The following is a 14,437-nucleotide window of genomic DNA, read 5'->3' on the forward strand; positions in this document are numbered from 1 at the left end:
CCTTGATTAAAACAGTCTGTAAATGTCAGGCTTGCTGCACTTGAGATGAGCGAAGGTAACAGAATCAGGTTTTTGCACTTGCTCTGACAACCACCAGATGAACATTAAATACTAATAATATGAAAGGCCCATCAGTATAATTCTCATGTGATTGAAAGGAAAATGCCATGTGATTTTCATGTGTAAACACTTTGTTTTGCTAATGTGTAGATGGGATATGCCAATCCAGAGCAGACCGCTGGAGGGCTCCATAATCGTCTGTACAGTCGAGCTTTTATTGTGGCAGACCCTAGCAATTCAAAGAGAGTTGTGTTTGTCAGTGCTGACATTGGAATGGTATCACAGAAGCTCAGATTAGAGGTAAGCAGAACTCTTGTCGCCATCTTGGCTGAAGTATCTCCCTCTTCCTTTCTAGCTATGCTAATGCTCAGCAGCCTGACCAATTGGACTTCAAAGATCAGTGGGCCCTTCAGAGGAAAGCAAGCAGATCTTTCAATTGTTCCATTTCTGTGGTGCCAGGGGGAGCAGAAATGTCAGAAAAAATATTGAGGGCTGTTTCTGGCCTGACCACTTACCTCTTTGACCCTAACTCCATCCTCATCCAGGACCTAGTCCCCAGGCCAACTCAACGCTGGATCGGACCTCCAAAACAAAATTCCTCAGGCCAGCACTGGCAAGCTGGATTAATTGGGACACACAAGTGGTGTCCACAACTTGCTGGTATCGGACAGATCAGGCCCCAGGCTATTGTCTAACAGCACCATATTTAAAAACAAATTAATTTATTGGATGTGGGCATTGCTGGCTGGGCCAGTGTTTGTTGCCCATGCCAAATTGACCTTACCATATTGTGCCACCTCTTTTGTGCTGGAACCCGGAATTAACTGAATTCTCCCCCCCCCCCCCCCCCCCCCCCCCCCATCGTTTCTACAAGTTCAAGTGTGGCAATATTTTTTTAAATCTCCATGGAACATTTCCCTGCTTCTAGGATTGATACTGTAAAAGCATCACATATTTTCATCTTCCCATGAGGGTAGAATAATCAGTTTAATCTTTTCACTCCAGTTCTCGCATTAACTGATATTAGCCTTGGACATTGGATTTTAATTGTGTTCAAGAATTTCCTTCTCTTTTTTTCAGCGCGATTATTGACGTTTTTCTGCTGAAGTATATGAAAGTAATGTTTATTTTGTCACTCTCTGAACATTGACTGTCATGGGACATAATATTGTGCTTTTTCTGCAATCTTAGCAACTCTGGCTGCATTGTGCATTTCCACCTTATTCTTGACATTTTGTGCTTGTTAATGTATGTATTTCGTCATTTCCCTCTATTATTTTTGTATTACATAATGCCACGTCACTTGATATCCTGATCAATATACTCTCTGCATTATCTGTTCCATTGGTTCCTTATTTATAAAATTACAGGATTAAATGTAATCACAGTTCACATCGTAATCACGTTCTCCATGATCTTATTTTGCCTTTTTGTTCAAAAGTACATTACCAACACGTTAATCAATATAATTTCTCTGAGCTAGTTATGTTATATCTAATATGAATACTATTGTCTCTTTTAGGTTCTAAAAAGACTGAAGAGCAAATACAGGGGTCTGTACAGACAAGACAATGTTGTCTTGAGTGGTACTCATACCCACTCTGGCCCAGCAGGCTACTTTCAGTACACACTCTGCCTGATCACAAGTAAAGGCTACATTAAGCCTTCGGTCAATGCCTTAATCAATGGCATAATGAAGGTTAGACATTCTCTTCTGTACTTCAGTATGGATCAATGGTTATATTTAAGTTGTAGAAATACTAACATTAAATAACGGATGTTGATTAAGTTAGTAAAACATGGATGTACAGTATAAAAGAGCCAATTCCCTGATGGCATTACTCATAGATAGAGGAAGAACATTCCAACATGCATCACAACCAACTAATTACTGTTCTGGCAGCAATTTTGTATCAGCATGTCCCACAAACAGCAAATAAATAAGTCATCTTATAATCTGTTTCTCATGATGTTAGTTGAAGGGAAAGTGTGAACCAGAACATGAGAAGACCTTCCTGCTCTGCTTCAGAGTATCCAGCTGAACAGGCAGATAAGCCGTCACATTAACAGCCCATTCAAATGATGGCCTATCAGAAAATACACCACTCTCTCGCATTGCAGTGTTCTTCTAAATGATGTGGACAAGTTTGTCATGCTACTCGAAGTCAAGCCAGCTGATGCTACTTAAAGCCTGCTGGCCTATCGTAAAGGGCCTCTGCCGGAAGTCCCCAAGTTTACAGATGCCAGTCAGTGTCATAATATACATCCATGTATATGATGGCGTGCAGACAGGCAGTGATTGACACACAGGATGACCAGTGAGCACACAGAACACAGCAGCCAATCACCAGACAGGACACGACCACTATAAAGCCAGAGGGCACCAGTTTTCCTGCTCTCTCGGGATCCAGCCTCTGAGACAGTCAGAGCTCGTGAGCAGCAGCCAGTGCAAACACCATGTGGTAGTCAGTCAGTCTGTTCAGGCTAACCTCAGGTCTCCAGTCAAGTCAGCATAGTGTCAACCCACAGTTAAGCATGTAATATAGTTAGATGGTAAATAAAATTCTGTTGCATCTCATCAAATGTTGGAAGCCTGTCTCTCTCTACACTGCATCAAACGCAGTCCACATAGATAGATAGAACAGTACAGCACAGAACAGGCCCTTCGGCCCTCGATGTTGTGCCGAGTAATGATCACCCTACTTAAACCCACGTAACCCGTATACCCGTAATCCAACAATCCCCCCCATTAACCTTACACTACGGGCAATTTAGCATGGCCAATCCACCTAACCCGCACATCTTTGGACTGTGGGAGGAAACCGGAGCACCCGGAGGAAACCCACGCACACACGGGGAGGACGTGCAGACTCCACACAGACAGTGACCCAGCCGGGAATCGAACCTGGGACCCTGGAGCTGTGAAGCATTGATGCTAACCACCATGCTACCGTGAGGCCCGAACATAGACCCAGCCTACCCAACACATCAGTCAGCAGCTAATTTGATTCGCTCCACATGAATAAACTGTTACAGACCTGGTCAGAGAACCAGTTTGCAGCCTTTCAAACCAATAGTTCCCTTCACAGGTCTGGCTACTACCTACAGACTTTTAGTGCCTGCCACAGGTCTGGCTGAGAGCTTCTTAAGTCGCCTGGCAAAGAGAGAGTTGAGAGAGAGTCCCTTAAAGCTGCTTCATGCCTGGATCTTTTAGAACTGACAAAATGAGGCTTCTCCTATTCCAGAAGTTTCTTAGAAGCTCCCAAAATGAGAATCTGCCCAGTCCCGGATTTCAAACGCGCCAATTGGCTGCTTGCCAAGTCCATCAACATGACATAATGGGCTATGCCACAGGGCGTACTGAATTTGAGGGGATATGCCCGATCAGTGGGGCTGGTTTAGCACAGGGCTAAATCGCTGGCTTTGAAAGCAGACCAAGGCAGGCCAGCAGCACGGTTCAATTCCCGTACCAGTCTTCCCGAACAAGTGCCGGAATATGGCGACTAGGGGCTTTTCACAGTAACTTCATTTGAAGCCTACTTGTGACAATAAGCGATTTTCATTTATTTCATTTCATTTCATAGCAGCTTGCAGAGGGGGACGGTTTCAGTACAAAACCAAAAATCTGTGATTTTAAAACCAGCCAGTAGGACAGGCATTAAACAAGAAACATGAAACAGACCAGGATTTCGCAAGCTCTTTACAACGTAGAAGGTCCCATGGCAGTATTGAAAGAAAAGCAGAATATCTTCTCTGGTATTCAATATTTATCCCTCAACTAACCTCACTCAAATAGTTAAAAAAAAAGAATAACAGGTTATTGTGGCATTTGTGGGAGGAGCTTTTTGCATTTAAATTGGGTGCTGCGTTTCTGACATTACAACAGTGACTACACTTCAAATGTTCATCATTGACCGTAAAGTGTTTTGGAACATTTAAAGGTTATGAAAAGCTCTAGAAAATTTTAAGTGCTTTATTTTTCTTTCTTTTTTAACCTCTCGCTTCTGAATCTTTGCAGCAGTTTGGCACTGACCATTTATGGCATCACCTATCGGCATATCTGATATTTAATAGGCTACCCAATTATTCCAACACCTGATTAGAAATAATTCTGAAAGAGGTGACAGCACACTGAAAATTTTAAATACATAGCTCAAACTTGGAGAGATGTCAATCAAACATATCGGCAAAAACATGACACAGAATGCCTGTATTTCCCTTGAATGGCATAACCTCTTAAGATGCTTGACCACACAAGCAAGAATTATGGGCGGGATTCTGCGACCCCACGCAGGGTCGGAGAATCGGCCGGCAGCGGCGTTATTCCCGCTCCCGCAGGGTTTTTAAATCTCTGACCGGCCAAAAACCGGCGCCGTGCAATTCCCGCCGGCAGCCTCTGAAAACAGCTGGCGCCGGCGGGATTTCATTTTTTTTTTAGATTCCACAAATCTCCGGCCCGGATGGGCCGAAGTCCCGCCGACGTGGCCACGGGTCACGTCGGCGAAAATCACAGTTGCTTTAAAACGGCGTCAACCATTGATGATGGTTAACGTCGTTCAGTGTCGGGGGGTGGGTTGCGGCATCGGGGGGGGGTGGGTTGCGGCATCGGGGGGTGGGTTGCGGCATCGGGGGGGGGCATCAGGGGGGTTGCGGCATCGGGGGAGGGTTTGGGGGCAGCGGCGTGCAGAGAGGGGGGGCTACGGATGCCCTGGGCCAACGCACCGTCGCCCCCCCTCTGCACGCAGCTGCCCCCTACCCCAACCACCCCCCTCACCACCCCTACCTCCCTCCAACGCCCCTACCCCCCACCCCACCACCCCTACCCCCCACCCCACCACCCCTACCCCCCTCCCCACCACCCCTACCCCCCTCCAACGCCGCCCCCCATCTCTCGCAACGCCGCAACCCCCCACCCTCAACGCCGCAACCCCCCCTCATCGCTGCAACCCCCCCCCTCAACGCCGGGTCCCCCCCCTCAATGCCGGTACCCACACCCTGTCCCCCTCCCTCTGAAGGCCGGTACCCACACACCCCCCCTCTCTCTTCCTCCCCCCCTTCCTTCCTCCTACCCCCCCCCCCACTAACGGAGGAAGGAAGGGGGGGAGGAAGGAAGGGGGGGTAGGAAGGAAGGGGGGGGACGGAGGAAGGAAGGGGGGGGACGGAGCAAGGAAGGGGGGGGACAGAGGAAGGAAGGGGGGGAGGAGGAAGAAGGGGGGACGGAGGAAGGAAGGGGGGAGGAGGAAGGAAGGGGGGGAGGAGGAGAGAGGGGGGGGTGGGGGTACCGGCCTTCAGAGGGAGGGGGACGGGGGTGTGGGTACCGGCGTTGAGGGGGGGGGGGGGACCCGGCGTTGAGGGGGGGGGACCCGGCGTTGAGGGGGGGGTTGCGGCGTTGCGAGAGATGGGGGGGCGGCGTTGGAGGGGGGTAGGGGTGGTGGGGAGGGGGGTAGGGGTGGTGGGGAGGGAGGTAGGGGTGGTGAGGGGGGTGGTTGGGGTAGGGGGCAGCGGCGTACAGAGGGGGGGGGCGACGGTGCGTTGGCCCCGGGCATCCATCGCCCCCCCTCTCTGCACGCCGCTGCCCCCAAACCCCCCCCGATGCCGCAACCCCCCCCGATGCCGCAACCCCCCCCGATGCCGCAACCCCCCCCGATGCCGCAACCCCCCCCCAAATGCCGGAACCCCTCCCCCCCAAATGCCGGAACCCCCCCCCCAAATGCCGGAACCCCCCCCCCAAATGCCGGAACCCCCCCCCCCCCCCCAAATGCCGGAACCCCCCCCCCCCAAATGCCGGGTCTGTCTCTCTCCTCTTCCTCCTCCAAAAAACGCCGGGTCTCACCACTTCCGCAGCTGGTAAAACTGACGCGTATCGCGTCAGTCAGCTACTGGCCCCTCCGGGAACGGAGAATAGCGGCCTAAAAGAAGGCCCCGACGCCGGAGTCATGTACACCGATTTTTCTCGCCGGAAATCGGCGTTACGACGGTCTGCGGAGAATTTCGCCCTATATCTGTAGCTATTGAGTGGAATCTTTTTTTTTTAGAAATTTAGTGTACCCAATTCATTTTTTCCAATTAAGGGGCAATTTACCAATTCATTTTTTCCAATTAAGGGGCAATCCATCTACCCTGCACATCTTTGGGTTGTGGGGGCGAAACCCACGCAAACACGGGGAGAATGTGCAAACTCCACACGGACAGTGACCCAGAGCCGGGATTGAACCTGGAACCTCGGCGCCTTGAGGCTGCAGGGCTAACCCACTGCGCCACCGTGCTGCCCTTATTGAGCGGAATCTTACCAGAAAATGGCAAAGCCTCTGTTCTGGTGAGAAACATTATACAAATCCTGTCAGTGGCGCCGACAGAAAAACTTACAGAAAGTTGACCCTCTCAAACAAAAGTTTCTTTCTTCATATAAATCACGCCACACTTTTGTAGGCCTCCTGCTGATTCGCTCTCCCTGGGGAAACTTAATCACTGGGGAGCTCCATTTAAACGCCTCCCCAGCACTTGTTCCACATCCAGACAGAAAGCCTGCTCCAAGATTCTGAGGGAGCTCTGACAAGACTCCTGCATGGAATCCAGCAAAGGCAGGAGCTCCTGTACTCCTGTTCTCGCATGTGTCCCTCCAGCAAGGTGACCACCCCTGCCTGGGAGGCTGTGGATGCTTTAGTAAGTGTCAGCTCCCCCCAGAAGAGGACAGGGCAACAGTGCTGAAGAAAAATTAATGACCATCTTCTTGGGGTCGGGCTAAGTCTGCCACCTGTGGTCTCTCACAGCACCCCCCTACCTCTAAGGTGATCTCTCACCCAGCCACCTTGCAGTTTTGCCACCTGTCACAAGGTCCTCTTCCCCGCGCCCCCAATTCCCATGCTGCCCCCAGTCTCTACTCTGCTCCTCACACCCCTGCATGCCACTCCTCAACCATCTGAACTGGCAGGACCCCTGCCTACAATCTCCTCACCTGTCTTTCCGCAGGACAAAATCGAGCACAACGGGCGTGTTAGGGCACAGCCACCCGGAGTGATGGAGAGTTCTGCAACCTCACCCCAAATGAGGAAAGAGCCCTTGAGCTGGACGGGGAGGAGGAAGACCGAGCCTGTGTGGGTGGCGGCGCGCAAAAGTGGGAAGCCTAAGGATAGGCAGTTATTTATCAAGGGTCACAGGAGTAAACATCTCGCATAATTTATCCCCAGTGATGCTCTAATGCCATCTTCCTTCCCTTGCAGGACAATGAAATGAGCAGCCCGGGGTACCACTGGGGCACACCCTGGTGAGGAAGGGGTGACAGCATCCCTCCTCGGACTGCCAAGGGCAACTGAAGTGAGATCCAGAAGACCGGCCGTTCTCTGGCACTGACACTCATGGATCCTCACCAGTGCCTACACTATGCTGTTAAAGCCCTGCACATGCCCTCAGCCATGGAGGTCATCAGCTGAGCCATGGAGCAGACATTGCCCGCCATTGAGTGCATGTCCTGCACCAAGATCTCCACTGCAGATGCCACCCTCGCTGTGTTGGCCTCATTATGTTGGTGTGAGGGCACCATCTCCTTGGACAGAAGACGATGGGACTCCTCCAGGTGGCCCTGTGAGTCTGAGGAGGGTGCCCTTCCTGATCCTCGTGTCTCTGCCTTTGTAGTTCCAACAGCTTTGGGAAGACCATACCCAGGGGCATGTCATTGGCCAGTGTTCAGCAGTGTCCTGGGCTCCAGCATTCCTCTGGGTGCCAGACCCCTGGAACGTTGCTGCTTCCGCCTGTTGTGGATCATTAACTGTGAGGTGCTCGCTAGTGAGTGACCCAGAAGCCTGCCTAATACTTAATCCCACCGAGGTGCGAATATCTCTGCTGGTGGAGGGTAAGGGTGACAGATGTAATGTGGCCGCTCTATCTGCTGGGGGAGCCTTGGGGCCCCCGGGCACCTGAAGGGAAGAGCATCAGCAGGGTCACAGCCCAAGCCCTCCCCTCCGGGGGCCCTGGGGATGTCCAGCCTATCTGACATCTCCTTCCCTGTGAGTGACAAACCTCCAGCCCACACACCATGGAGGGTAGCACTGCTACACCCGTGCAGCCCAAATGTAGGCCCCAACCTTCAAAGTCCAGGGCCCCAGGGGATGCTTTCCAAGGTGTTCTCAGTCAACAGGTTGTGGAAGGCTGCAGACTGCCTCACCCTGAGCTGTGGATCCTGGGATACACCTAGATGTAGTGGGAGGGTGAGAAAGATTAAGAAACTGCAGCCATTGCCCGCCCCCCTCCCCACTAACATCAACACTCAGTCATTTTGTTGCAGCCACTCTTCTCTAGTGATGAGGATGTCATGGGCTGAGATAGGGTGACCCACCGTGGAGATTAGTTGAAGGAACACATCAGGACCCCTAACCTCGAAGGGGGCTGAAGCAGCTGAGAGCTCATCCTGTGCCTCTGAACCCCATGATAAGCCCAATGATTGACAGGGCGCACTCTCTGTCAGACAGGAGTCACACATATCGCTGAGGAAGAGTGGAGCATCACTCTGTCCTCAATGCAGACTGTCATCATACTTCTGCAGAGCCTAATGGCTTTAGTGCCCTGCCCATGAACCTGGAACCACGAAAACCTACCGCTGGCAACACATTTAAGATGAGAATTCACTCCCCACAGTGGAATAGCTCCTCACTCCCTTGTCCTGGTAGCCCCCCAAACTGAGAAGCTATGAGGCCATCCCTAGCTCGTCGGCCTATGCAAGCTCTGGCCATGGCCCGAGGTCCTTCCTCCTCCTCCACTGTGGTAGCGCCTCGCTGTTCTCCTTGACCGCCTCCTCATCCCAGGAGATATCACGCTCCTCCGTCTCCTCCTGATTCAGCTGGTTCGCCCTTTGTAGCACCAAGTTGTGGAGAGCACAGCAGATCACAATAATGAGCACCCTCCGGGAGCTGTATTGGAGAGCACGCTCCCGAATGGTCCAAGCACCGGAACCGCATCTTCAGATGTCTAATCACCTGCTCGACCAGCCCGTGCATTGATGCATGAGCCTCTGCACATGTTTGGGACCTCTGCAATGGCATCATTAGCCACCTCCTGAGTGGGTAACCCCTGTCAGGGGTTGGATTATGAGGAGAGGTTGAGTAGACTGGGACTGTACTCGTTGGAATTTAGAAGGATGAGGGGGGATCTTATAGAAACATTTAAAATTATGAAGGGAATAGATAGGATAGATGCGGGCAGGTTGTTTCCACTGGCGGGTGAAAGCAGAACTAGGGGACATAGCCTCAAAATAAGGGGATGTAGATTTAGGACGGAGTTTAGGAGGAACTTCTTCACCCAAAGGGTTGTGAATCTATGGAATTCCTTGCCCAGTGAAGCAGTTGAGGCTCCTTCATTACATGTTTTTAAGGTAAAGATAGATAGTTTTTTGAAGAATAAAGGGATTAAGGGTTATGGTGTTCGGGCCGGAAAGTGGAGCTGAGTCCACAAAAGATCAGCCATGATCTAATTGAATGGCGGAGCAGGCTCGAGGGGCCAGATGGCCTACTCCTGCTCCTAGTTCTTATGTTCTTATGTTCTTATGTCACCGAGGAGCATTCCCTCCACCCACTGTTTTCCCTCAAGATCAAACCATCTTGGACCTGTGAGCACCCCAAGATGTAACTGTCATGGACACTCCCTGGAAACAGGTACACACTTGTATTATGCTCATCATGTGGTGACAAATCAGCTGGACATTGAGGGAATGGAATCCTTTGTGTTTCGTGAATGGTGCCACATGATGCCATGGAGACTGCAGGGCCATGTGGGTAAAGTCTATCACACCCTGCACCTTGAGCATGCATGCTAAGTGGGTGAAGTGCATAGCCCAGGCAGCCTGGCTCTCCTGTCCCCAGCCCAAATTAATATACACGTGGCCTCTTGCATAAAGGGAATCTGTTACCTCCCTAATGCATTTGTGTGTGGCTGACTGGGAGATGCCACACAGATCACTGGTGTTTCCCTGAAACAAGCCACTCACATAGACATTCAGACCTGGTCCTGGATGCGTGCCACAACTGCTGCTGCTTGGTCACTATGATTAGAAAAGCCAACTCGACAGGCTCCATGATTGTCCAGAATCAAACACTAAAACGAAGAGAACATCAAAGTGAATGGTGAGGATTCCTGACCGAACCCTGTCCCTCAGCCCTCCACGTCCCTGGGACCTCACCCATTTGCTTTTCCCTTAGTGAGCGCCTCTTCACTAAGGCCTCACACCCTCCTCTTTCACACTGGAAAATCCACACAGCTGTCAATCTCAACTGCACCAGGATTAGGGGCCTGGATCCTCCAGGGTCTAAGTGGCACCTTTGCCTCGACATTTCCCCAACCACCCCAACATCCACGTGCTGTTAACTCTTGTATGAGCATTGGAGTTCAATGCTTGGGACTCCATTAGTGGAACTGATGTGTAGGTCTTCAGATTTCATTGACATAATTGACTAGTCAATGAAAAGTGAAGCAGCATAGCAAGAAAAAGACTGCCTCTTGTGGCACACGAGGCACAGCAAGACAAGCACATACCTTGAAGGCACCCTCAATCTCCCAGTTCACATCCCAACGCACTAATTCCTGACAGCCTAACTTCCCAGACAAGTGGAATTGAAATTCCATACAGCCTAGTCCCTTTTTCCTCACATTGCTGCCTGAGTGTGGGGGTCTACGCACACTTAAGTTATGATTCTCCAAGTTGAGGAGGGCCTTCATTCCCCATGAGACATGAATGCAACCCATTTCCGAGTCCTCGACTCTGCTCTTGCAGCCTGGCCTCTCATGGGATACCAAGAACTTCACAGTCGCCCCCAATATTGACCCTCCGTATTCACCTCCTCCCACTCACTTCCCAGCTCCCATTCCCATTTCCAGCACTACCTCAGGGGTGATTTGACCACAGGCTCAGCAATGAGGACACAGGAAGCGATGCCTGCATGCTGGCCTCCAGACCCCCTTAAAGCAAGGGGTACCCCTAAATGAAGGGAAGGTAAACGCTACTAGCGAACCCCCCCCCCCCCGCCAAGATCGAGAGACTGAACCCCAGCCCGAGTTTAATTTACCTATGTCCCCCACGTCCTCTCCAGTGCACCTTGAGCATTGAAGACTCTGGAGATTCATGGCTGTCTGAGCGCTCACCTCTGATAACTCCCTCGGAGGTGAGGCTGCCAGGTTCATGTTTATGTAAACCTGTTGTAAATGGCACCGGCGTGAAGTTACGCTGCGCCTGATAAGTATTCCGTGAGGAGGAAGGTCCGGAGTGAATGTCCGCTAGTGACATGCTAATGTATTAAAATGAGGTTCCTGGGCTCCCGCATTACTCTGCCGATTTGCATCTCCACTGACGAGAGGGGGTGAAAATCACAAACCCCAATCATGCCGCGGAGAATTGCGTTTTCAATTCTCTCTGGACTTTGAGCCCATGCCGCATTTCTCACTGACGGCTAGTGTGGGCTCAAAATCGCTCCCATTGCATCAAATCAAGCTGGGCCATTTTCTGAGAGTGCGGCTATATTTTATCCCTGAGAGCTGCACGACACATCCTAAGCAATGTGGTGCCATGTTGCGTCAACTTCATTGCTGGGTAGTTGATGGCAGCAACAACCTTCACTTTGCAGTACACTTAATGTTTCAAGGATGACATTTCCAGAATGACATTACAACCTAAAATGTTTTAAACGGAATCTTTTCTGAATGACCTACGGCTATTATCACTCAGAAAAATGACAATGGAACCAAAGTGGAAAAACGTGCTTCTTAGATATTTGAAACCTTTCATTGAAGGCTTATTGAGACTAATGGCCATTTCCTGTTCCTGCTAATTTGTACACATATTACAAATAATGTGATACCGAGTTGCTTTAGATGTAAAATTACAACTGTTTTTCTTAACAAAAAATGTTTTGAAGAAAAATCATCCCAGTGGATGCAATTATATGGAAGGAATTTTGTTTTAAACTATGGCATATTGCCAGACGTGAATTGCCTTCTGCCCCTTAGTATCTTTTACTGTCGACACAATCCTCTAACTGAGAGGGCCATGCATGTTGATTTTCTCTTGGTCTTCAGCAACATCTCTGTTTTTCCAGCCTGTGGGGGCTGAGGTGCGTGAGAACAATATGGATCAACTGTCCCTTTAATTTTCACTCCCTCTCAATTGCTATGACTTTAAGCACCTCTTGAAGCCTCGCAGAAATTAGGTACGGCGACCACATTAACAAACCTCCTTTGCTGAACATACTAGACCACATTTCTACCTGCTACATGCTTGAAATGGTGCAGCTTGGACAAGTTTGAACTTCACTGCATTAATGTGCTTTAATATTTTCAATTTCTATCTCCTCAGAGCATTGATATCGCGCACAAGAACATGAAAGCCGGAAGAATATTTGTAAATAAGGGTCAAGTGGAAGCCAGCAACATAAATCGGAGCCCCTATTCGTACTTGCAGAATCCGGAAGAAGAAAGAGCCAGGTACCCAATGCAAATAGGACCCAAACTGAATACTAGACTTAAATACAATTGATAAGGAATCAGGCAATCTATAGATGTGGTGAATGCAGGGCAGTAGTAATTATAACTCAATTATTTAATGATGCTTCATGTTAATGATGTTCAGTGATCCATTAAAATGACTTTCAGATTTTCTATCATTATAAATTTACACGAACAATATTAACATTGTGCTGTGAAGTATCTGTACATTCATAGATTTGGTAGTGTACAATGATGTCCATTCATGAGTGAAAATCATGCCTCACAAATTCTTACGCCCAGAGTGTAATGTATCAAATTATTTTCCCTTTTATTTCGAGTTGTTCTTTTTCCCCATGGTCCCTTGTCACGAACATTGCTGAATGGCAGACCATAGCTCCACCTAGTGATTTCATATTTGCCTGACAATATAAACAACTCTCTTTGCTGCCATTCAAAAATTAAACCCTTTTCATTGAAACACAATTTCATCACCATTTATTGTTCCACTTGCTTTGGAAAGTATTACTTTTGAAAATGCACACACTCCAATTTTATGCATCAGAGGTCAGGAATTTCTTTTGTTGCATGTTTTCGATGGCATAGTAACAGACGGGCATTTCTGAGTCTATGTTTCGAGTAACTACTAGAATCATCACTGCCTCATTCATGATTCTAAATAAAATAAACGGTAACCTCCTGTTACATTACATTGCCTTGTAAGTAAGTCTTTCCACAGGACCTTAAACTGTCAGTCGTGCTCAGTCAATTGCCCTCTTACCTCTGACTCAGAGGTTGTGGGTTTGAGATTGCTCCATAGACTCGAGCATAAAACTTAGTCTGGACCTCGAATGCTGTGGGTTTGCCTGCAATGCTGCCATGGCAACGCTTTCTAAGTACTTGCTACGCTGCAAAGTACTTTAGGACACCCTGAGATCATGAAATGCACAATATAAATTGCAAATCTGTCTGTCTTCTTTTCCATTGCTGTTTGTGGGGTGCTGTTGACACAGAATGGCTGTCATGTTTGTCTAAGCAACTCACTTCAGAAATAATTGATTGAGTCTTTCAGAATGTTGCGATGGTCTCCCCCAGCAGTGTGTGTGGCACAGTATATCGGAGCACCAGTGTAGTTCACCACTGCTGCAGAATAACTTCTTCTCCAAAATGAATATGTGGTCTGTGTCTTCTCACAAAGTTCCAATGGTTTTATCTCCTCCAAGGCCTCAAATGTCCCTACAGATCAGTTTCAGCATTCTCATCATTAAATGGCACTGTGACCTTGTTGAACCCTGCCTGAGAAATCTTGGTCAGCTCTGTATCATAGGGCGCGATTCTCCCAAAGAATTTCTAAGTTAATTTGTGGCGCATTTTTCAGGGAGTTCCCCACCTCTATTCAATGACACCTAGTCACGTCTTTGGGCCCTGGGGAGTTTCTCACCGGTTTAACCCATACTTAGAAATGTTTTTAGCACTGAGGAGCTGAACTCAGAGATCGGGCCGCCATTTTGAAAGTGTGTCCCGATCTCTAAGTGAGCTTGTGGGTCCCCCCCCACACCTCCACCCATGGGCAATGTCACTCCCCACATACATGGACACTACGCCACAACCCCGTGAGAACACCCTGCTATGAGGTCCATGGGGCACCCCCTCTCCCTTACACATCCCCTCCCTTCCAGGACCCCCATCCATCAACCCCCCCAACCTCCCGGAAGCCTCTACTTATTTGCCCTACACTCCCCCACCCTTAAAACCCCACCCTCCACCCAGATTCCCTGGGCATGGCCCCTTCGCCCTCACTCTGGCACACAGACACCCTTGCACTGCCACCCTGGCACCCAGACAGTACTCTTCCTGGCTTGGCAGTACCATCTGCCCGACACCTGGCTGCAACCTCCCTGGGGAGGCCAAAGAA

The 14,437-nt window shown here is 49.5% G+C and overlaps 1 protein-coding gene across 1 annotated transcript in view; it reads left to right on the forward strand.

Annotated features, from left to right (window-relative positions):
• Positions 1-14,437, forward strand: part of asah2 (N-acylsphingosine amidohydrolase 2) — a 186,408-nt gene that overhangs the window by 42,076 nt on the left and 129,895 nt on the right. The window contains exons 4-6 of the mRNA XM_038773535.1: positions 211-360; positions 1,583-1,759; positions 12,395-12,522. Of these exons, the coding sequence (XP_038629463.1) occupies positions 211-360; positions 1,583-1,759; positions 12,395-12,522 (455 nt within the window). The remainder of the gene's footprint in view (positions 1-210; positions 361-1,582; positions 1,760-12,394; positions 12,523-14,437) is intronic.

The sequence above is a fragment of the Scyliorhinus canicula genome, chromosome 16 (assembly GCF_902713615.1).
Source record: "Scyliorhinus canicula chromosome 16, sScyCan1.1, whole genome shotgun sequence".
NCBI lineage: Eukaryota > Metazoa > Chordata > Chondrichthyes > Carcharhiniformes > Scyliorhinidae > Scyliorhinus > Scyliorhinus canicula.